This window comes from Rattus norvegicus, chromosome 8 (assembly GCF_021556685.1).
Source record: "Rattus norvegicus strain SHRSP/BbbUtx chromosome 8, alternate assembly SHRSP_T2T, whole genome shotgun sequence".
Taxonomy (NCBI): Eukaryota; Metazoa; Chordata; class Mammalia; order Rodentia; family Muridae; genus Rattus; species Rattus norvegicus.
Genome location: NC_141541.1, coordinates 60,223,378 through 60,248,467, shown reverse-complemented (window position 1 = coordinate 60,248,467; position 25,090 = coordinate 60,223,378). Strand labels below are relative to the sequence as shown.

At 39.9% G+C, this 25,090-nt stretch overlaps 1 protein-coding gene and 2 long non-coding RNA genes across 5 annotated transcripts in view; 2 read left to right on the top strand and 1 right to left on the bottom strand.

Moving 5' to 3' along the window:
* The window catches only part of LOC148004131 (uncharacterized), an 876,089-nt gene that overhangs the window by 502,374 nt on the left and 348,625 nt on the right, over positions 1 to 25,090 (top strand). The gene's annotated exons all lie outside the window — the stretch shown is intronic.
* Zc3h12c (zinc finger CCCH type containing 12C) overlaps positions 1 to 25,090 on the top strand; it is a 62,659-nt gene that overhangs the window by 13,170 nt on the left and 24,399 nt on the right. For all 3 annotated transcript variants that reach the window (XM_087561951.1, XM_087561950.1, NM_001108146.1), the window contains 1 exon segment: positions 14,038 to 14,789. In XM_087561951.1, the coding sequence (XP_087418077.1) occupies positions 14,110 to 14,789 (680 nt within the window). In that variant the 5' untranslated portion in view covers positions 14,038 to 14,109.
* LOC120094154 (uncharacterized) lies at positions 9,089 to 15,029 on the bottom strand. Its single transcript, XR_015627262.1, has 3 exons — positions 14,936 to 15,029; positions 13,833 to 13,982; positions 9,089 to 9,521 (listed from the first exon to the last, which is right to left on the bottom strand). It is a non-coding gene; the product is annotated as an uncharacterized LOC120094154 (long non-coding RNA).

The following is a 25,090-nucleotide window of genomic DNA, read 5'->3' as shown; positions in this document are numbered from 1 at the left end:
ATAACCGCATCTCTTAAGTCAGCAAACCCTGAGGCCCGTGTATGTAGCAAATGGATAAGTTACTTAGGAAACGACAGGTTCTTCTCTCATGCTTATGCATTGGATATCCTAGTAGCTTATTCATCTTTGAGTTCCCAAGAACATACAGGGTCATGTCTGATGCTCAGGTGGCTCACTGTGTAGTCTAGGCTACAGGAGCACAGCACCCTCCTACCTCTGCTCTAGATCCGACCTGATTAATAGATCATTTTAACACAACTGGCATTCCTTGTTTTCTTCCAAATATATTTCTATAACTGAGTTTTGCAAGGCAGTACATGTGATATGAAAATATAATTAATACTTACTGACTGGTTATTATGTATCCAATACTATTCTAAGGGTTTGATCATTAATTTTCAAAATAATCATATTATATGCCTTTGTTTTCCACAACTGGGGATAGCCAGGCATGGAGAGATTAATTTGCCCAGGACCTTAGGTAGGTCGATCCATGGGTAAATAGACAAGCACACACGCATAATCTCTTAGTGAATTATTAGTAAATATAATCTTCCATCAAATGTGTGCACATTTGTGATCATATTTTCAGATCATATGTAGCATTTAAAAACTCAGTCATTCCTCTTACAGTATATCAGGGTCAGCACACACTCATGTACACACATACACACATATTGTTTTTTAATATTACAGTATGACTAGTTAAAAGTTACAGTGCAGGTGTAAAGGTTGGTTAGGAAAAGCACTCTGATTCTTTTATATTGCAATATATACATACACATTCACACACACATACCCGTGTATATATATCTGGAAGACTCCAGAGTCTCAGATGAATACTGAAGGACAAGCTGAGTTGTAGTTCACTAAAGTTTCATATCTAACAAGTATTTTCTAAGACATTAACAATAGCTGGTCAGAAAATATGAGTGAAAGAAATAGTCCCTTATACTTCAGTATTCACAGCAGGAAAAACAAAACAGCAAAGTATTTTCAGTTTCTTGAGAAATGTATGACCCATAAAGGGCTCTGTTGAAAGAGTGAGGAGACTTCAGTGGGCTCAGTGTCGTGGATTACACTGCTCAACACCACGAGACTCAGTGTCTTCAGTGGGGGCTCTTACAGAAGGGCTGCAGGGTCCTCAGCAAGTTCTCAACAGCATTTTTGCTGAAAATTTTGTCAAGACAACCAACACATATCTGGAAGATTGTACATAGAACCATGGCCAGGATGTGAATGTGGAAACCGGAAAGTACAGCAGCAGAGGACTTGTACATAGAGTGCACCCAGCCTGATATAACCTACACTTGTCATTTATGGCTGGGTACAGAAATAAAGATAGTGAGCATGGAGTACAGAAGGAAGCCCATGTTTATAAGATAATATATGGGACTGGGGCCATAGCTATCAAAACTCACACTAAAACCCTCCTACAGAATTTCCACCTCAGAGTAAAGGCCAAATTCTTTCTATGACCTACAACCTGGAGACTCAGGACCTTCATGAGTATGTTGAAATGTTGACTTCGTAAATCAGAATCTTGAAGATTTTTGTCCGATTCAAATGCAGTGTCAAGTTTTGAGAAGCATTGCCCTTTAACACTCTGGTTTCTCTGACCTTAGTTCAGTTCCTTGTCACTTCCTCTGCCTGACCCTCTGTATACACTCCATGATGTAAGAGAAGAGGATACCCTTTGACACTTGCACTATCCCAGTGCAAGACATCTAGGACATACTCAGTTTAGAGTAGAGCTAGTATTAAACATTCATAGGTCTGGAAGAATTTTCAAGAAGGAGCAAAATTACAATGGATTCTTATGGTTCATTGTTGCTTTGTCATATAAAGTTCCCACAAACAATTCATTAGAGAATACTGAACCATTTCTTCCCGCAGGAAATACAGTCCTTTCCCACTGTCTGTGAAAGATACTTTCTAAGACCCTAGTGGGTTTTCAGATAGTGTGAGTGATAGCTGTGTAGACATCATTTGTTAGACCTGGAAGGCTGATCTAATGATGGAAACTCCTTTATTATGATATAGTTAGGATTTTTCTTTTTAGCCTGCTTTAATTTGTTTACCATGTGGGATTAATTAACACAAAAGCATAACAGTCCTATGTGCAGCTTAAGAAGCTGGACTTGTCTTTACAAGACTTCCTCCTAGACTTACTGATCAAGTAAGTTACACTCCAGGAAAAAGACAGAGGCAGCAAGTATTACCCCACTGAGGGCTGCATAACTATGAATCCAAAGGAGCATGCAGGACTTGGACTCTTGGGCTTCCTTGAGTATTAGCCACACCAGAAACTCTACTTTGAAATGCTCGTCACTCTGTCACATAAGATAGACCCTTTTTAACAGGGTAGCATTTTTATATTCAAATTGGCAAGGATGTGTGTGTGTGTGTGAGAGAGAGAGAGAGAGAGAGAGAGAGAGAGAGGGAGGTTGCATTTTTGCTAAAGGATCTTCAGGTTTAAGCACATTGCTGCATGCTAAATCATTTGTACAAAGGAGTAGCTGAAGAGAAAGTAAGTCTTCTCCCAAGAAGCTCATCTGGTTCATAAATAAGTGTGGTTTAGACTATCACGTTATAGAAGTATAAAGGAGTTGGGATCTCTAGGCATTAAGAACATCTTATGGGAAAGTGAGCCTTGGAATTGACGTAGAATGGCAGGTGTGAGCAGGATGAGATCACTTCAGGCAGATCTCTTAACTTCTGCACCTCTGTCTTTGCTACAAGTGAAACAAGGAGTACAGCAATTAGCAACTCCAGATCTGAAGCTGTTTATCTGTTTAGCCTGAGAATGATGTCATTAGGAATGACTGTGTCAGGAAGACACCTCGGGGTGATTAAGGAGATAAATTAAGAGACAAGTCTCCTAAGCCTGAGAGGAGGACATTCTTTGCCTGCCTAGAGGTTATTCATATCCAGGAGGAGAACAAAGTTGAGAAGAGAAAATAACCAGGATTTAATTGAGAAGTTGACAGAGAGTGAGTAGTTTCTAGAATGCATGAATTGCAGCAGGAAAGAGTTCCTTAACCAGGCAAGAACTACCACACAGCTCAGATGTGAACACAGACCTGTGTTGTGTTTTCCAAGATGAACATTTTTGCATGCATCGTTTTACTTTATAAACATGAACATTTACCTGAAACGTGGACTATCTTTTGATTTAATGTTATGACCTACCATTTTCTTCCCTTCTGCTTCTGGTAACATCATCTCATCAGATAACCTTCATCCCACTCTGGAACTGAGAGATCGGCCAATTACAGCCCCACATACCTCTGGCCACACTATTTGGGTGAAAGGTGAGCGTGTGACCCAAAACTGCAGTGTAAGACTGTGTCAGGAGTTTGAATAGCCCTCCCAGAGGCACAGATGGAAGCATTCCAGACACCTGAGAGGCCAAACCCTGAGTTCTGGCCTGGTCTTTGGCCTTCCAGAAGGTTTAAAAGTTGGGTTCTTTTTTTTTTTTTTTTTTTTTTTTTTTTGGATCCTTGTCTTAGGGTTACTGTCCGTGTGATGAAACAGCATGACCAAAGCAATTTGAGGAGGAAAGGGTTTGTTTGGTTAATGTAATACAAGCCAAGGACCACTGAAGGAAGCCAAAGTAGGAACTCAAACCAGGAAGGAACTTGGAGGCAGAAGCTGATGCAGAGGCCAAGGGGTGCTGCTGACTACTGCCTTGCTCCATGACTTGCTCAGCCTGCTTTCCTTCAGAATCAGGAAGCACTAGTCCGGGGATGGCACCACCCACAATGCTCTGGGCCCCTCCCACATCACGCACATCAATCATTAATTAAGAAAATGCTCCACAGGCTTGCCCACAGCCTGATCTTATGAAGGCGTTTTCTCAGAAGAGGTCCCCTCTCACAGACTTCTCTGTGGCCTGTATCAGGTTGACATAAAATTAGCCAGTGTGAGTCGGCAAGCTTTTTATAAAATTTATTTTTCTTTAGTTTTTTCCTGTGAATAAAGATTTTAAAAATGCACGTCGGTTTTTTTTTTTTTTTATTGTGCTGTGAGCCTGTTTTTTGAAACACCATCTCATTCCAAAGCCCAGGTCAGCCTGGAACTCAGCATCTTCCGTTCCGAGTGCCAGGGTCACAGTGGCAACCCCCGCACCTACTTCTCACTCCCTTGTTCTGTCTACTCTCATTTCCTGTTGGTATATTGGGGTGCTTTTAGGAGCAAATAAGTCTTACACTAAAGATTTTTGATATTTCATTCTTGGTATGGATTTGGAAAGATGCTTTTATTATAAAACAGTACTGATTTTTTTATTCATTTTATTCATTTACATTTCAGACCAATACTGGTTTTGTTTTGTTTTGTTTTTTATGGCTTGACAGGAAGATGTGTCTTGATTATTTTGACCTACTTCCCTGTCCGCCAACCATGTTTAACTTAACAGTGAGAACTGCCAACTATTTCTCTGAAGAAGTGGGAGCAGAGCATGTGTGGAGCCTGAGCTCTGCACTGTCCCAGCGTGGGAGCAGAGCATGTGTGGAGCCTGAGCTCTGCACTGTCCCAGCGTGGGAGCAGAGCATGCGTGGAGCCTGAGCTCTGCACTGTTCCAGCGGGCCGTCTCCTTTGGTTTCCTTCCGTCTGAATTGTAATGAATTCGCGCTCATTCTGCTGTTTGCTTCCTTTGCTGTGAGGTGCAGTCTTCGTAGGCCCAGCTGCCTCCAGTTTGGGGTTCTCCCACCTGCACATCCCGGGTGCTGAGGTGACGGGCGGGCGGGCGCGACTACACCCGGCGTCTGCATGTTGCCAGCCATGTCAGTATTGTTAGATTGTGAGCTCCGTCTAATACAAAATCATTTCTATTTGATGATTTACCTTACTGGAAGGTTCTGACTACAGCTCATACTTCTCCTCACAGTTGATGGTAAATATAGATTGACTTTATTATACTTTTGGTTGGATTCTGTTCAGGGCCAGATCCAAACATAAGCTAATGCTGAAGTTCTCGTGCTCTGCCCCCTCTTCCTGGTCTTCACTGGGCAAAGGAACGCAGGAGAATGTATATCTCTGGAGAACGCTCTAGAATCACCATATAAAAAGTGGCATCAGCTCTTGGCATACAGTTGATCCTGTGACTTTCTTTAACGGATACTGTGCAGTAATTTGTATTTAGTTCTTATAGTCAGTACTCTCAGTGTTGAGGTTCAAGGTTTCAGATAACACTCAGAAAAATAGTTTCAGGTGTGGAAGATCTCAGGCCTTCCTAACAGAAAAGCTCAGACATGGCTATTAGTACCCAGTTCATGTTTTTTTAAGCTATATATATAAGTTAACTTTTATTTGGCTGGTTAGTTCATTTTTTTTTTGATACCTTGAGAAATAACAAATTTTGGCTAAAGTTTTATCTTGTAACTTTCGGGCACAGTTGGGGGATTTTGATAGAATGATCTCCGTGATACTGCGGTCGGAATCACAAGTGCTCATATATTACAAAGAAAGGAACACATTAGGGGAAAGGTGACAGAAAGTCATGGCTAAGAGACTTGCTCTAAGCACAGCCTCTGGCACATTTGTAGCCCTTTCCTGCCTCAGAGTGTGTACAAGGCCTGATGGTCAAATGACAGATTCACCCTTTGCATTGACAAATCCTGGGACACCAAAAGCTGCACTGGCTCCTTTTCCTTGTGTTACTTTGTTTTGTTTCTGTCATATAAGTCTTTTGCAATGACCCAAACAGAGCTCATAAGGGTCAGCTGTTCTTATTTGTCCTGCAGTGGGCAGTGGACTAGGCAGGCCTAGATCTAAAAATGCCACACTGGGGCCCTTTTCACCTACATATGTTTTAATGTGCTTAACATTACCCAATACTGGCAACCAAGAGGGTATAGATATCGCAGCAGGATCTGATTAGTTTTTTCAGATCACTGCCTTTATTTGCTGTTTGAAAAAAAAAAAAAACAAAAAACTTGATCCAGTTCTGTAGTTCAGGCTTCCTACTGTGCTCTGGGGTAGTTTTCCACCTTTGTGATTCCTCCCCTCTAGCATTAAAGCTATAAACTAGTAACTGTGGTAGCAAGTGATAAAGAAAAGGAGAAAACTAAAGGGTATGTCCACTCCTACTAGGTGGTTTCCTTTCACAGACAAAGGGAAAGTCCTTAGTGCTATTCTCACTGTGTCTTCTACTTGGGTTTATGGTTCGAGTTGTAATTGCTTTGCAGGGGTTTATGCTGTCTTCATCATATTTATCTGATTTAGACCTTATAGCTTTCAGAGTTGATAACCTCACACACACCTGTTAAAAGAGCTCTGGAAATGAAAGGAGCTCTAATTTTCCTCATTTCTGTGATACACATATGTTTACCTAAGTGAGACTTTGCATCCTATGTACTTGACCTAGTAATCTGCAATAAACTGTAGTGATAAAGACATTTTATCTTGATTTTCAGTGAGCTAATAAATTCAGACCAGAGATTTAACTGCTTCTGCTACGTCACTACAGTGCTTGGCAGAAAAAATAGTAGCTCTCACTTGCTTCAGAAATGAACACAACATCCAAAATCGAGCAGTTGTGATCTATTAAAAAATATTGTCACTGGGCTAACAAGATGGCTCAGTGGGTAAAGGAGCTTGCCAAGGCCAGCAGCCTGAGTTTGATCACTTGTCCTCCATGATGGAAGGAGAGAGCCAACTTGAGAAAGTTATCCCCTGACCCCTCCACACTTGCACACACACACACACACAGACACACACACACACACACAGAGACACACACACACACACACACACACACACACACACACTTCAGTAAATAATAAGTTCTATAGAGGGAAAACACCCATAGACATGATGACCTACAGTATCCCACTATATCGTCCGATTCTGGAAATAGATAACAGGTTTTTAGTCAGCATGGCGAATGTTTTTAGTGAGCTAGCTGAAAATTTTAAGTATACGACTTTTCATTTTGTAAACAGAGAAAAATCTGATTTGTGTTTGGGTGAACATGAAAAGGACAAGGGCAGAAGAAGTCCCAAAGAAAATTTTCTTATCCTAGGATATCACATTGTGTGTGAAAAGAGAAGTGACTTAAATTGTTTCAGGTATTTTAATTTTATAGTCTTTAAGGTCTGGGCTCTGCATAAATTAATAGTTCTTAGCCTATAGTGGAAGTTTATTTGCATTTCGGTGGAAAGGGAGTGTATTGCAACAATGTGCACACTGTATGTGTTCATGTGCATGTGTGCGGTGCATACATGTGTATGTGCTGCTTCTGTACCACACACATGGGTAGTCTGCACCGTGTAAGCAAGCAGAGCAGGGTAGGTTTGCTTTAGTAAGGAAATACTACAGTATTTATGGTGTTGACATTTGGCTCAGATGTTTGCATGATCCCAGCTTACTCAAGAAATGAGCTACACAGCACTCAGAAGCAAGTAGTCTGTAGAATTATAAAAGCTGCCGTGTGGAGCATAGTAGTAACTTACTTAGTAAACTCTAGATGCCCTTCGAAATTATCCCACGATTTCTTTTAGTACCCAGTACTAACATCTTCTAAACTTAAACTTGAGTATAAAAACTTTCAAATTTAATGAAATACATTTTTAGCAAGTATGTTATGAAAGGTGTTGTTTTTACTTAGATGGTTAACCAGTATCTATAATAAGAGTTTTACATTGCTGTATTCTATAGCTCAGCTGGTCTAGTCTAATGATTTTAGGTTGAAGTTAGTTTTGTTTAAACGTACATTTTTATGTTACTTGTTTTCACAAACATAGACCAAATTAGTGTTTTATTTTACTATATTTTTTTTAAAGATTTATTTATTTTACGTGAGTACACGTTAACTGTCAGACACACAAGAGAAGGGCATCAGATCCCATTACAGATGGTTGTGAGCCACCATGTGGTTGCTGGGATTTGAACTCAGGACCTCAGGAAGAACAGTCGGTGCTCTTAACCACTGAGCCATCTCTCCAGCCCTATTTTACTATATTTTTAAGGATTAATTCTATTTGTAAACTCATATGCATTTTATTTTGCCATTTATACCAGCTCTCTTTAAGTTTTATTATCTTATAACACAGTAACAGATACTTTTTGTCGTTGTTTTGTTTTTTTTCAAGGCAGGATGTCTCTTTGTAGCCCTGGCTGTCTTGGAACTCACTCTGTAGACCAGGCTGGCCTTGAACTCAGAGATCCACCTGCCTCTGCCTCCTGAGTGCTGGGATTAAAGGTGAGAGCCACCACTCACCACTGCCCAACTAACAAATAACTTGAAAATACAGATTTTCCACTGTAGACAGAGAAATCATTTAACCATAACGTCTGCCTCATTTCACCAGTACCTGATCTGTTAAAGGAGATGGCTGCGATAGTTAACTGCTACTTTGACATACCTCATTTTCTCTCAAAAAAAAAAAATGAAACACTATAGACTAATATATAGCCTTGACTTTTTTGGAAACATGCAACTTTTACCACTTTAAAATATAATTGCTTTCTTTGTTTTCGTGCATTAAAAACAGAGGAAAGGCTGAAGTCCGCCCAAGCCAGGTGTTTCTTGTTGGCAGCCTGCTCCCTAATGACTGCTCTCACAGAGCAGCTGCCTACTAGTCAGCTTTGTATGCCCTATTGTTGCTGCACACCCCTCATTTAATACACATGCTGCCCCGGGCAGACCCAAGAATGACATCAACTTGCTTATCTTAGAAACCTACGAACCTGACGCAGGGCGCTGAGGTTGTCTTGCATCTGCCTGACTAACTAATTGTGAGCATTCTGGCCTGTGATTGGCTGCTGCTCCACTCGGTAATAGGTTAAGCAAAGACATTACCATTCCATCTGTTCAACCACTCATTGTTCTTCTTGCCTGCCTGGAAGTCTGCAGCTAAAATTGTTGTTACTGCTGGAGCTGCCACAGAAACCAATGTCTTTGTATTTTCCTGCTAACGTAAGTATCTGTACTACTTAGTGCTATTAGAAGTTACACTTTGCTGTAAAGGCTGTAATCTCAGCTCTGTGAAGGATAGGAGGCACCACAAAAGAAAAGGAGACTGTTAGTGGTGCCAGTGTGCTAAGAGAATCTGGTTCTCTCTGCAAGAATAGACCTGGGAAGCAGAGTTTTATCGGTTTATGTTTTGCATATACTTACTTTTAGCTTGGTGAATGCTTATAAACAATGGGCACCATACATAATTATTTGGAACTTAGGACAAGTTATATGAAAGTTCTAATATCCTGTTAAACAACAAAGTTAGGTCTTCTCTTGTCAAATGCTTTGTTTCTCGCGGCATCCCCGTGAGGTGCTGGTCAGGCTCAGTGGGTTGTCTCTGTTGTGAAGAGTCTACTTTGCACAGACGGATGGAGACTCAGATGTTTCCAGCAGCTGCTGTTAAAGATGGTGATTAAGCATTCAGGTGCCTTGTCGACAATGCCAGTATTTGTGCCCAATTTATTTCCTTCTTCCCTCCTTTCTCCCTGTGTTAATTTCAGGTATTCGGTTGAAGATGCCATTCCAGTCAGTTTCAAGAGTTCTGAGTAACGGGGATCTGAGGAGTAGACAAAGACTTCCATTTGTCAGTTGTGGGGGAAAGAAAGAGCATAAAGGGTTAAAGAGAGGTTTTCGTTTCTACCACATGCCCTATTGTGGGAACATATGCATAAGTCTATTGAAAGTTTTCAGAAGATAGGCAGGCCACCAGTTGCTGGCCTCCTGCAGTTCCAGTAGACATCTGTTGCCCCAGAACATTAACCAATCTGTTCAAAGGAACATCCTTCCTTTGTTAGCTAGAGGGATACAGACAACAGTGCTCACTCAAATACAATGGTAATTAAGTACGCAAAGACCATAGCAGTAGGTATTTATTACATATTCATTATTTTATTCTCATTGTTCTCATAGTATAACCACTTGGATAGCAACCAGAACCTTCTTTCATGCATTGTGAATTCACAAATAATTTGATGTAGCAAGTTTATGGTCTAATATTCCCGGTCACTATAATGCTCTTTAGAATGCTAAAAACAAGCTTAACCCAGAACAGTACCCTCCTGTCCTAAACCTGCATTTAGCCACTGTAGAGTTGCTTTTTGACAACTGAAAGAATAAGTCACTCTTCGCCATCATCTAAAAATCAGCATAATTCATTCTTTTTTTTTTTTTTTTTTTTTTTTGGAGCTGGGGACCGAACCCAGGGCCTTGCGCTTGCTAGGCAAGCGCTCTACCACTGAGCTAAATCCCCAACCCCAGCATAATTCATTCTTTTTCAACAGCTACTATTATTTAATTTTTTAGATAGCCTTTATTGAGAAAAAGAGTGAGTTTCTGATGATATTTCTAGAGGTAGTCTATGGATTTTAAAAAGATATGTCTTTTATTGTATTTTTGCCTAGTACTGTTTGTGTTCGAGAACAGAATATCTTTACTATATCTTGTATAATGTACACGCCACCATATAGAATGGTCCTGTGATACGAAGTTTCCAGTTTCTTCTCAGAGTCTCCCAGGGACTCTGGGAGCACAATGTGGGCTACTTTGTGGTGATGCTTTGACTCTGTTTCTGCATGAACAGAGGAAAATTACCATAAAGTTGATTTTACTTGAGTTTTATGAATACTTACATAAGCTTATGCTTGACTGAATAATGCAAAACTTAAAAAGTCTTAAGCCATTCATGGTTTAGAAATTAAAAGATATCATTGCATTACCTGTGATAAGTAACACATTCTGTGAATTCTTTTTCTTTGCAAACTTAGTGGTCAATGTTAAATGCTAAGCAGACATAAACGCTGTGGCACTCTTTACACTACACAGCTTTGGATGTTAACTTCTTTAAGCTCTGTGTGTCCTACACTGCTATTTGTATCTCTAAATATTCAGGCTTATATCAAAATTTTTACTGAATAACTTTAAGGTAGTGTTAAATTCTGGATTGTTTTTAAATGCCCTATTAAATCATGGCAACTTTTTACTAGCTACAACTTGATCAGAAGCATTACTACAAATGGAAGTTTTAAAATCCAAATGTTTACAATTTCAGTCAGTACAAATCAAGTTATTTCAAATGTTAATTTAAAATGTATACCATGTTTGCATTTAGTTTTAACGTGGAAAAGCATTATTGGCTATTATTGGAAAAAATGCTGTGAAATGTTATTTAAATAGGATGTACAAATGAAATAGGAAGTATTGGTGTTTGCTAACTGTATTACTATAAAGAACTTTTAAATGGTTTAATTTTATAAAAACAACCAAATGTCCATTTCTCTGCCTTATCACTAGTCATGTGGTAAAGTGAGTAGAGAAACAACTCGGGTACTAACTACCACCAGTACTTTTCAAATGCTAGACTGAAGGGGAAATGGAAGGATTGATTGAAATGCAGTTTTAAACTGGTCAGGCTTTTTTATTTCAAAACTTTGCAGTATCTGGGTTTGCTACTTTGAGAAGTGAAAATTAAGAAAATCTATATATCTTTCAATCAGAAATTTTCATTCTAATGTTTCTCACTGTATTTTCCAGAGGTATTTATCATGTCTGATACAGACCCCCCCCAGCTCAAAAACACAACACAACTGCTCAATATTAAAATAATATTCCCTAGGTTCAACTCAGCAATTTGGTCAGCAAGTCATTATCTTGAATTATCTCACAACAGCACTTATGCAAAATCCAAACTTTTCAGGGGGAGATCAAAAATATTTCCCATTAAATGCACTTCCTGCAGTCAGAACAGATTGTGGGGTTTACAGAACAATGATGTCGGAGTGTCCAGATTGGTTTGGCAGCTGCATTGTTCTCTGAGGGTAAACCAGACGCACTTAAGTCCCAGTCTCTTTTATAGGCTTTTGTTCATACCAAATTATTCTTTCACTGTGCTAGCATTCATGATGGCATGTTAAAGGAGTGCAGCTTAGCAACCATCTCTGGTTGCCAGGCAGCCCAGCTTCCAATAGATTCTTCTTGTTTAAGATACTTTTGGTGGGAGCTCTACTAAGGCCACGGTGTAGATTTTCTTTTAACTGTATCCCATTATTAGGGTGCTGTTGTGATTTGTTACTTGCATTATGGTGTTAGTACATTACTGTAGTTAATAAATCACAGGGTGTACAGATTTACTTTCAGAATCCCTTCCTTAATTCTAAGTAATTGGGCCATGCATATCCATATTAATAGAAAAAGTTGAAATGGACACAGCTTCATAATGAAGCAGATGCTCTTTATCAGTGGGATTTCCAGGAACTAGGAAATTGGGCGTTTCTTTAGTGAGCGTTGTATTAGTAGAACAGCTGTATTAGTAGAACATTCGAGTTAATCTCAAAGACTAAACCCTGAAGAAACGCCTATAGAAATGTAATGGGTTTATTAGATAAATTTTTAAATTTCAAAATCATCAATTTCTTTTAATGTTTATGTAATAGGTTTCTTCTGATATATATGTTTTGTTGAAGAGCTTCAGTTTAAATTATTTCTCCAATTTTCTTTATTAGATTATCCAAATAGGTGTTTTATGACAATGTTAGACTTAGCTGCTCCTGACTTGCTAATTAATGGTAGAACACCAGAATTGTCTTAGGAAATTCCTGTTGGTTTAGTCGTCATACTGATGTATAAAGAGAAAATAGTCTTACTTTTCTGACCTATGCCTAGTAGAGAATTAAATTATTTCCAATATGTCTTAAGGACAAGAAGTATAACAGCGGAAAAAATTTAAACAGTAAAAATATTCCTACAGAGAAAGTGAAGAAAAGATGAGTTCTTAATGAATGTAGGTATATTGTTAGTCTGAGATCAGACGAGGTCAGTTCAAGGTGGTTTGACCATAAACATGTATTAGTCTGATGTAATATAAAAATACTTTCTATCATAAAAGTCAAAAAAACTGATAGAACAGTATGCCTACTTGCCTCAAAGTTTATGTAGAATAAAATCTGCATATCTCTGCCAATGACATTTCAAAGTATCTTCTGTTATAGTGTTTTGTATTCAAAAAGTCATAATTATTAATGAAAAATTATATTCATTTCAAAATGGAAGATAATTAGCGATTTTTCTTCTTCTTGAGGCAGGGTCTCTAACAGGCTGGATTGGAACTCATTATGTAGTCCAAGTTAATCTCAAAGACACCACCTTCATGTGTCACTGGCCCAGTTGCTGGAACCATGGGCAAATAGCAGGATGCTTGACCACAGGATGTAATTAGCTTTGTTATTATTCGATTCCTTCCTGACCATTTTAGAATGTGTGCCTCCTCATTTAATTATCTAAATTAAATTTTTTTTGAAACTTTTACATAAGTACTATATTTCTGTCATGTCCTCTTTCCCTCTCCTCCTTCCTACTGCAGGTGCCAGGCTCCTTTTCAAATTCATGGCCTCTTGTTCTTTGTTACACATCTACATGTCTACATGGCCTCTTGTTCTTTGTTACACATCATCTACATGTCTACATGGCCTCTTGTTCTTTGTTACACATCTACATGTCTACATGGCCTCTTGTTCTTTGTTACACATCTACATGTCTACATAGCCTCTTGTTCTCTGTTACACATCATCTACATGTCTACATGGCCTCTTGTTCTCTGTTACACATCATCTACATGTCTACATAGCCTCTTGTTCTCTGTTACACATCTACATGTCTACATGGCCTCTTGTTCTTTGTTACACATCTACATGTCTACATGGCCTCTTGTTCTTCGTTACACATCTACATGTCTACATGGCCTCTTGTTCTTTGTTACACATCTACATGTCTACATGGAAGCAGGGGGTGAGAAGGACAGGGAGGGAGGGAGAAAAGAGGGAAAAGAGAGAAGAGAGAAGAGAGAGAAAGAGAACACAAACAAGAGAGAACAAACCTTTGTAGAAACCAGTTTGGCCTTCTGTTTACTCTGTTGCTTGAGAGGGATTCATGGGAAGGAGTCTTGGCAAGTTTGCTGTGAGTGATGAAAGGCTACAGACAAAATACAAAGTAGCCATTCAGTAGCTTGGCCCTTCTGACTTACTGACTGAGGAAAGATTCAAACAATAAATATATGTTAAATATTTTACATTTTTTTCTAGGAATACGGGGTGCTTTGCATTCAAGAATACAGGAAAAGCAGCAAAGTGGAGTCAAGTGCACGGAACAGCTTCATGGGCTTGAAGGATCACCTGGGGCATGACCTTGGCCACCTTTATATGGAGAGCGCTGACCCACAGATAAGTGCAGCTGTGCCTTGGCCCATGGCAGAGAAACCAACAATGGATACAGTCAGTGCAGGGAAGGAAGAAAAGGGGGTGTCTGAAGAGAACGTGAGCTCTGGTGACTCTGAGGAAAGCACGAATTCTGATCATGAGTCAGAACAACTGAGTAGCCTTTCGGTAGAGCCATGCTTATTAACCAAGACTCACAGACAATTGTGTCGGTCTCCCTGCTTAGAACCTCACCTACTGAAACACAGTGATGTTTTGCAAGACTTTAAACCAGAAGAGTCCCAGACTCCATCCAAGGAAGTGAAGAAACCCCCTGATGTGGTTCGAGAATACCAAACAAAACTGGAGTTTGCACTTAAGTTAGGTTATTCTGAAGAACAGGTCCAGCTTGTGCTAAACAAACTTGGTACTGATGCTTTAATCAATGATATATTGGGAGAACTTGTCAAACTTGGAAATAAAAGTGAAGCTGATCAAACAGTTAGTACTGTTAACAGTGCGATGCGAGAAACATCGTCCCTGGAGTCTCAGAGGTCTGAATCGCCAATGCCAGAGATCGTGACAGATGATGGTGAAAATCTGAGGCCAGTAGTTATTGATGGCAGCAATGTGGCAATGAGGTAAGTTAAAAAAAATCTTCCTGGAAGATATTCCTAAATCTTTGAAAGGTATTTCCAGTTGTCAAATGTTTTCTTCTTCATAGTCACTAAAATCAATATTACCAAACATTTCTACATCAGCTTTTAGAAAACATTTGTTTTCTGACCTTGAGTAGACACTCCTTTCAGATCTCTCTTCTTTCACCCTCTGACTAAATTATGATGGCTTAAAAATTAGTATATGTTACCAACTTAGATTGTGAGTTTTAAAAGACTCAAGTATGATGGCATTCACCAGTTCTAGAATCTTAGTCAAATAGTCTATTTTTTTTTTGGTTCTTTTTTTCGGAGCTGGGGACCGAACCCAGGGCCTTGCGCTTCCTAGGCAAGCGCTCTACCACTGAGCTAAATCCCCAACCAAATAGTCTATTTTTATATGAAAATAACTTAGGAAAACTCAGTTCTTCTAGAAGATAAGAATCTGTTCATTGGTTTGAGAACAATTCACAGGTATACTTTTTCAGCTCTGCTCTATTCAAGCACTAATTCAAACATAATTCTTTATGATCTGAGGAAAAGGAAAGGAAAGGAAAACATTTTATTTGGTGAATTTGATGCCCTACAGTTTAAAGAGAATCTGAATTCTAGTGAACTTCCCACAGTGTTGTTTGAGAATGAAAGGAAACAAAAAGATGCGAGCTCTTCCAGAGCTTAGTGCTTCATCTATTGTGTATGAAAACATTCCTTGGGGACACCTAGCCAAGAGCAGTTGTTAAATGTTTATATTCCAGCAGTGTCTTCAGTAGCAGTACAGTGAAAACCCCATGCTGCTTTACACGTCTCAGTATTTAAAATAACATTCTAACTTACAGTGCTATTTTAAAAGTTACTAAGAAGACATTTGGCATTATCCTTGTGATAGTGAGTTTTTCAAAGGTGGTTTCATGTATCTCTTCATAAGGTATGTAGAGGGCCAGATTGTAATTCTTCTGGGTAGCCCTTCCAGTTGGAGGCAGTGAAATCTTTCTTTCACTTATCAGCAAATTGAACTTACAGGATCTAAAATACTTACGATAGCTAAAAATTATTCAAAATCAAATATATCTGACTTCAAAAAGTACACCCTTCATCACAGAGTAGAAGAGGAAATGTGGCAAAGGTTTTAGCCGTGCGTGTCTTACAAGGCTTTACTTAACAGGGTTGGGAATATAGTTCAGGTAGTGCTCTTGCCTAGTATGTTTAATTCCACGAGTTAATCCCCAACACTACAACAGGCCTAAAATGCTTTGCAATCCAAAGATAACTGAAGGGTTTTAAATAGAAGACTGCTTTACACCAACTCCTCAGTGATGTGTAGCAAGTAGGAGAAAATTTTAAGGCAAGCAATGAAATCTAATAGTGCAAAGAGCCTTGACAAGTACCGTAGAGGTATGAAGCATGCACATGGCTTTGAGAAGTCTTTCAGCAGAGCCTCTCTGCTGTTTTATCTTTTCCAGAGCTGATGGCAGAGTGCAGTTCTCCTCACTGGCCCAGGAGTACTAAGTGGTCACTGTGGTGATAGTACTCAGTTGTGAGAGCCGTGAGCTTGCATTGAGGGAAGTAGGAAGGACAGTTGTATATCCTCGGGGAACACCTGTGGTCATGGTGATACTGCCAGAGTTATCAGAGTTCTTTAAAAGTACAGCTTCTAGTGTTCTACACCTCCAGAGCCTGGTGGTTCAGTCAAGCGAAGGGAAGGCCCAATACCCGATTCTTTTTGGTGCCATTCTTTTGATGGGCAGTCATTGTGGAGAATCATCATTAATAGTTTTGATATCTAGAGAGCAGTGCATAGAAGGAAGGGGTGGCCCACAATTGGTAATATAAAAGAAACAAAGTTAGAAACACTCATAGTGCTGGGAAAATCAAAAGAAGAAAAAAAAGAGGAAGGCTTTCGGGGAGAATATCCTGTGGGGTTAAGAAAAAGTCATCACAGCCAGGAAGTTGTCATCAAAAATGCTGTGCAGTATTGGAACCAGAAGCCCAGCTCCTGGACATGAAGAAAGTGAGCTAGGCTGCTAGAGCACTGGTTTTCCACCTGTGGGTCACAACGCCTTGGAGGATCAAATGAGCTTTTCACAGGAGTCTCATATCAGATATCCTGCATATTAAATATTTACATTTGATTCATAATAGTAACTAAATTCCACTTACCTAGTAGTAATGAAATAATTTTATGGCTAGGGATTAACTACAACATGAAAAAACTGTATTAAAAAGTTGCAGCATTAGGAAGGTTGAGAACCACTGCTCTAGAAGGTTAATAGGAAGGGAAAGCAAGGAGGTAAAATTGGGGAAAGATTTTATTGAGTTTTAATATGACATGGTGAAAATAACCTATAGGAAAGCTTTAATGCAAGATCCACGGCATAATTAAATCATTTCAAAGAACTGCTTTTCTGAACTACACAGGCCTCAGCCTACACCTATTGAGAGCACATTCTGTAGTCCTTGCTATAAAAGGGCCATGCACACCCCCTGCTCTTCTTCATCGTGTATTTGTAATCGGACACCTAAACTGAGGTGCTTAAGGCATTTTAGGAGAGAATAAATTGACCAAAAAAATTATTATTAGCAGTATTATTCTTTCAGTCACAATAAAACATTTCACCATGTCTATAATTTTGAAAGTGCCAAAACTCATGAAAATTTATAGGAAACTTAAACATTCTGCCATTTATAAGTTCTGCCTACAGTTACAAGATCATTTATAAATACCTGTTTACTTCAGGTCCCCACATCATCTCTAAGAAATGGAGGTTGCCTTCGTTAAATATTATATACCTTCACTTTTAAAATTAGTTATATATTCATGTTAAGCTTAGCAAACCCACTTTGTATCTAATATATTTACCCATGTAATAAATTATATGTGATAAGTGAATATGGAACTAGTTTAGAGTAAACCTTATTTTATTATCTCATCTCCTGACAGATTCTGTAAGAAAGCCTATTTCATTATCAGTTAAATGCTAACCACAGTCTTGATGCACAGTCCTGTTTACATGCAGACGTAAAGTAGAACAGCAATACTCTCTTTATTGAAACACAGAATGTGCTGAGGCTTGAAAATGACCTGATGCGTGTTAGGAAAACCACTGTTGAACTTCCCGCTTGCCTGTGAGCTTTTAGGGACTTAACTCTCTATGTACTACTCTCCTCATTTTTCTCCAACTGTTTGAAGTCTCCAGGCTCTGTTTTCAGATTCTTAAAGGGGCGGTTTTATTTTCCAATACCATTTATTAGGATGAGAGATAATTGTTACCAATGCTTGATGTCATACCCTTACCTAATCTCTGAAAATGAGAATTTGGCCAGGCTGTAGCTCAATGGTAGAGTACTTGACTCCCATGAATGAGGCCCTGGGTTCAATTTGAAATACTGGGGTGGAGGGTGGGGTTAAACTTAGTTTTAATTCCAGTTTTATTTATGAACCATTTTTTGAGAATGTTGTACACTATATTTTTATAATTTTCCCATTCATCTCCCCTCCCAAATTCACATTTTCTTATTCTATGATTATCATTGTTTTATTTATACTTACATATGTGTATATATACGTGTGTGCTCAATCTACTGAGTCTAAATATTGTAACCTATGTGCATGGGTTTAGAGATGACCATTTAGGTAACCTATCAGGGAACTTGTTCCTGAAGAAAACTTTTTTATCCTCCTTCAAAAGCCTTGCTGCCTATAGCTCTTCTACGAGGGTGTGAACCTGTTCCCATCCATGTTGACATGCATCTGGTACAGTCTTTGTGCAGGTCATAACCATTGTTACTTAATGGTTAATATTGTTCTTCTGAGCTATGAATGATATATTTTAATAATTGTGTTGATTTTGATCATCACCACCATTCAATGGTAGTTTCCACAGTGTCATAAAGGAGTCTCCAGAAATTTTATTTATACACACACACACACACACACACACACACACACACACACACACACACCTGGGTCCCAACATTGTGGAGCTTTTCTGTTGCTTTTAGGGAACATGTTTCCTCTTTGAGCTTGGTTAGTGGTTTTCCTTTGGTGGTGTTGGAAGTTGTTGTTTATTGTTGTTGATGTTGATGTTGTTGATGTTGATGTCGATGATAGAAATTGAACCCAGTTTGGCACAAACTGAAAGACAAGTACTCAGTCTACCGCATCTGAGGTGGCTGCTTCACTACTGACCAGGTGTAGGACCTTCACTACCGTCCAGGTGTAGGACCTTCACTACCGACCAGGTGTAGGGCCTTCACTACCGACCAGGTGTAGGGCCTTCACTACCGACCAGGTGTAGGGCCTTCACTACCGACCAGGTGTAGGGCCTTCACTACCGACCAGGTGTAGGGCCTTCACTACCGACCAGGTGTAGGGCCTTCACTACCGACCAGGTGTAGGGCCTTCACTACCGACCAGGTGTAGGGCCTTCACTACCGACCAGGTGTAGGACCTTCACTACCGACCAGGTGTAGGGCCTTCACTACCGACCAGGTGTAGGACCTTCAGGACTCGGTATGCAAGCCTAGAACAGGTGAACTATTTAAGACAAATCTTGAAAGTTTCCTGTAAAGTGATGGGAACCAAAGCAGTGCTCATTGCCTGGTTATGGAACAGAATAGAGTTGTGTTTGGTGGAGCTAGTCTGAGAAGCTCTGACAAATGGCTGTAGCTAATATCAGCTGTTTCTCATATAGTGTTCATTCAGCAAAGAGACCTCTTTCCCTAAGAGTGACATGTCATGGCCATGAAATTTATGCATCATTTACAGACAAAGAACAAAATATAGTATCTACCATAATTGCTAGAATTCTTGTTACGATTCCTGTTTCTTCAAAGTTTGTGATTCTATTAAGTTTGGGATAGCTCAGCAATAGAATATAAAATGATCTTCCTCCATATATACCCAGTAGTTTAAGTTAGTGTGTCTCCTTAAACACATCCAGCTTTTTGATTTTTTTCAGATTTAGATGACTTATCAAATCATTAAGAAAGGAAAAACATGAGCTGTCAGGAGAAAGAGCTGCTGCTGTTAGAACCTGACTCCCAAAAGTGTTGTCTTCCTTTAGGAGGCTTCTATGGCCTCATCATATGATGTTTAAGTGAAGTAGATCTGCACGTGCTCCTTAAGTTTCCTTCAGATTTCATATACAATGAGAATGACAGATAAGAAAAGAAACCAAGGGGTTGGGGATTTAGCTCAGTGGTAGAGCGCTTGCCTAGCAAGGGCAAGGCCCTGGGTTCGGTCCCCAGCTCCAAAAAAAAAAAAAAAAAAAAAAAAGAGTGAAAAAGAAAAGAAACCAAGAGCCTTTTCAATACTGCCACAGAACACTGGAGCACATATTTTCCTGTCAGATATTGGAAAGAAAGCTGAGACGCCTGTCCTCTGTTTAGTATGAGGAAACTATTGAGCCCCACCCCATCAGTGCAAGTCTGTCTTTCTCAACGAACTCAGGTTTCTGGGTTGGGATAAAACTCCTGACTGATAAGTGGACCAGAATTTCTTAGTACATGTTTATGCCAAGTATCAGAATCAATATTTTGTTGCCTAATACTCCAACAAAAACTTCTCTTGCAAATAGGCTTTGTCTTGTATTACTTCTGTAGTGCTAAAGAACCACGAAGTGAATCTCACCCAGGGAAGAGTGGTATAGTAGATTTGCCTTTGGGAACAATGGCTCTGTAAAGAAATTTAGAGAATGAATTTGAGAACTAAGTCTGAAGATAAAAATATGTACAGAACTGTGGATGACTGGAGAGGAAGATGCACTGATAAAAATCAATACTTTCACATGCCAACGAAATGGCAGAAAACAAAAATAAATCCAAGTGTTTGCTTAGCAGTTTACATTCTACCTCCCCCGAAGACTCCTGTTGGAAAGCAACTGCTATTAGTGCAAAGCTGGCATGTAGAAAACTTTTTAAAATATAAATTTTCTCATGTATGCACTCTACTCTGTAAAATTACACGAGCTTGGGAACTCTTAAATTTCAATGGTGAACACCATCTTGCCCAAGCGAAGATTTACCTTCAGTGGTAGGTTAGTTTCTTCTCCTGTTGCCTATTTACTTTTGAAGTATAGCATTTCTTACAATTATTAAAATCATGATGCTTTGATTAGATTGCAGGAAAAACTATAACTGACTAGAATTCATTCAGATACATTTTGGCTGCGTCAACAAAACTTTATCAAAATCATGTATAGCAGACCTTCCTGATACACTATAGTAGCACTAGCAATTTATGGCTATTGAACTCAAAATATGTCTAGTTGGAATTGAGCATCCACAGTGTAAAACACACACAGCTTTTCATTACAAATAATATGTAAATTCTTTCATTGACTTATATTGATTACATGCTGATATAATTATATGTTAACTGAAATCCATAATAAAATTGACTTCAAGTGATTTTACTTTTTGTAATATGGTGTGTGCTAGGTTACTTAAAATTACATATGTGATTCTCATACTTCTGTTGGACAAACTCTCAGTAAAATGCGGTAAGTCCAACTTACAACGTGAGTTCAAGAGCAGCATAATTTCCCTCAAATATATCACTGCTATTACTTGCAAGTTAGTTGACACTGCCCCATTTCTCCTTTCTGTCTTTATAAAGTGGGATGCATTTTTGTTGTTTAATTGTAGCAGTGTAGAGTCTGATAGAGAAAGGGCCTAATTATGCTCATAAGTCCTCTGTCCCTTTAAGTACATAGTTGTACTTGGCAGTGATAATCACACATTCTAAGGGAGCAGTGGCACTCTTGCCTTATGCATGTTTATTTAAACCATAACCTAGAGCAGAGCAAACTAGTAAAAGTTAACCAAAGATCTTCCCTTAACTAACATTACTGTCAAAATGTGGTTAGAGTAGTTTTTCTAATTTTACTAATATTCATGTTTATTTTTTCTTAGCAGATAAGTTTTCTTTGTCATCTTTAGACCCATGGCCCACTCAGACCTAGATTAGTGAGATGTGTGCTTACATGTTAATCTCACCTCAAACATGGACCTTGTAAGATAACACCACCACCGCCGACACCTGCTCCTCCTCTGCCGCTTCCTCCTCCACTTCTCGGGTCTCAGCACTGCCCCTCTTGCTGGAGTGATTCATAATCAATTTTGGTTAAATAGTTTTATTTTCCTAAATCAGTGACTTTTCAAATTTTATTTTCCCTGGAAGCAATATAATCTTGCAAAACTTGCTTGGAAGCAAAGTGGAATTCTGTTTGACTTGGAGCATGTATGTGGGACTTTGTGGCCCACTGCAAAAATGTCTTTCCCCAAAAGAGCCTCTGTGCCCTGCTGTGGAGTTTCTGTCTGGAACGCAATGTGTAAACATTGATCTGAATGACCTGTAACAGCACGGGTTTACTGTGATAGCAGCCAGAAAGTAGCCCGAGTTTCTCAGAGACTTGCACTGTTGGGAAAGAGGTCGGCGATAGTAGAGCTGAGGCGCTGGAAGAGGAGCAGCAGAGCGTTGGACTAGGTGAGAAGCTGTATGGGCTTGGTCCTACAGGAAAAACTACAGATGCCTTCCAGGCTACAACAGGAGTGATTATAAGTTCTCAAGTGCAGTGTGAGAGTTAACTGGACTACAAAGATAGAGTAATTGTTCTTTAACTCTGTGTTGAGGGTACTAGGAATTCACACTACCTAAGACACTGTATAAATGAAGTACATTTTCTTTAAAAAAGTATTAAACATTGCAAGATGGCCTCAATGAAGGTTTTAAAGACATCTTTTTAGGTTGCTTTAAAATTAAAATACATTTTACATGTCTAAGATGACTCCCATATAAGGTCTAAAATTGAAGAAATCAGTAAAATGAATTCAAATATTTGGAGAACATCTAGGCTTTAATTTGGTGTTTATCAAATATTTAATATTATATTTACTATAATATATTATTCTGTAAAGCCTCAATTATCTGTAATATAGATCTAGCCATGAAGAAGTAGAGATTACGGTCCTAAACGTTAACAGTGCTCTTCATCCTCTCTGCATTCCACCTCAGACACGGCACTGACCAGCTCTGCTGTGCAGTTGTCACAATGGTTGGCTGGGATGAGGATCCATTAAAGTCTGGGGCATTGTGTATATTCATAATTAATCATCCCAGGGAGACTCTCATATAAAGGCACATTTAGAATATAGTAAATGTATAGGTCAAGTTTTTAATTAAGTAAAGGAAATAGAGGGCTGTAGAAAAGCAGTTGTTTTCTTCTTGAGTCTCTAGGCATACAGAGTTGCATATGTCTATCTAAAACCAATTTGATGGCCCTTGTAAAAGTAATAAGGCTCAAATTAACCAAGCCAACAGTCAGTGGTCCAGTCATAGCTTTGTCTGCAAATTCACCTCACCTTTCTTTGCTGCACAGGGTCTATCATATATTCCAGTATATTTGTTTAGGAAGCCTCATTGACTCTAATAAATGAGTGGCTTGCTTCCCATGTGGTAGTGTTGTTGCCATTAATGTAGAGAAGCAGTTGGTCCTATGTTGGTCACAGTTGGTCCGTGGCATGGAAGACTGTCAGCCTTCACTCTCAGTGAAATGAGCACATCTTGAGCAGCTCAGTTGACTCTTCCCCCAGAATGTGGGTGCTCTTGCTTGACACCGCACGTTTGTTTCCCACAGTGTAATGGCCTTACGAGGCAGGGGAGGAGCATAACTAGTTCTCTGCAGGACTCAGTTAGGGACCTCAGAAGAAGGAACGGGCAGAAGGCTATTAAGGGAAGGGACCCGTTACTCCTCTCACGGCAGAACCTTCGCCTTGGAAGGGCAGAGACAGATGAAGGCAAGAGCACAAGCAGTGGTTTCCTTCCCAGCCCCCAGGGTCTGCTGTCCCAGTTCTATTGTTGCTTTGCTCGTCTGTCAGTTGCTCTCCGCCTCTTTCCTGAGGGAGAGAGTCATCTGAAGGCAGCCGGCCTTTGGGGTTGAGCTGCACCCTGTGTCCTCCTGGCATTCTTTTTATCAGTGCCCCGGCTTCCCGCCATCTTGGCCTATTGACTTTTTATTAAAAGTCTCTTCTTGATAGTGGCCCTAGAACAAGGTTTGTTCCCTGGTTGTGTATGTATATAGATGTGTGTTTCTTTTGGGGTGTTCTTTTTGGGGGTGATGAGTTTCAAACTAGGGCTTCCTATATACTAAGCAAGTTTTCTACCAACTGAGCTACACCCATGTCCCCGGCATCCCCTGTGCAGACCTTCGTTCCTTTACCTTCTTTGTCTTGCTCCATGTTTTCCCTCTGTTCTTACTTATGTTTGAGTTTCCAGTAATGTTCAGAAAGTGCAGTGGTTCCTGAGAGACACAGCCAGAATACGGCAAATACAGAGGCGAATGCCAGCAGCAAACCACTGAACTGAGAACAGGACCCCCGTTGAAGGAATCAGAGAAAGAACTGGAAGAGCTTGAAGGGGCTCGAGATCCCTTATGAACAACAATGCCAAGCAACCAGAGCTTCCAGGGACTAAGCCACTACCTAAAGACTATACATGGACTGACCCTGGACTCTGACCTCATAGGTAGCAATGAATATCCTAGTAAGAGCACCAGTGGAAGGGGAAGCCCTGGGTCCTGCTAAGACTGAACCCCCAGTGAACGTGGTCTGGAAACTGGGAAAGGGAATAACATTTGAAATGTAAATAAGAAATACCCAATTTAATAAAGATGGAAGGAAAAAAGAAAGACAGTGCAGTGGTTGCTCAGAGTGGAAAAGAGGAAGAGCCTGTTTGAGTCTGCTCTGAGCCCTCCTCAGTCGTTTGAAGCAGTCCCTGTGGAGCTCTGGTGAAGGCCAGTGAGGTAGAGCAGCACGTACTGAGCGTCTCCCAGGTCACCTCCTACACAAGGCTTCCAGGGCTGATGTTGCACAGGGGCAGACAGCTGGTGGGGTGATAGCTTCCTGGGACCGTGACACAGCCTTAGGAAGGGGGTTATTCTGTACCTCTGTCTTTCCTGTCCCACTGATGAGGCAAAGTCACTGTGTGCAGCATCTGCATGCACAGGGCTGTAAGCTGAAAGGACACCGCAGAGCACTCTGCAGGGTTTCCGGAGTACTGGGAACTTGGCGTTTAAGGCGAGTAGCATCACCTGGGAAGTAAGGCGTGTGAACTCACGGCACCTGCTGTTCCTGATAGTCCTGCATCATGAGGACATTGGAGAGCCTGATCTGATGGCATGCCTTTAATCCCAGCACTCAGGAGGCAAAGGCAGGCTGCTGTCTGTGAGTTCCAGGCCATCCTGGTCCACATAGTGAGTTCCAGTACAGCCAAAGCTACATAATAGAGA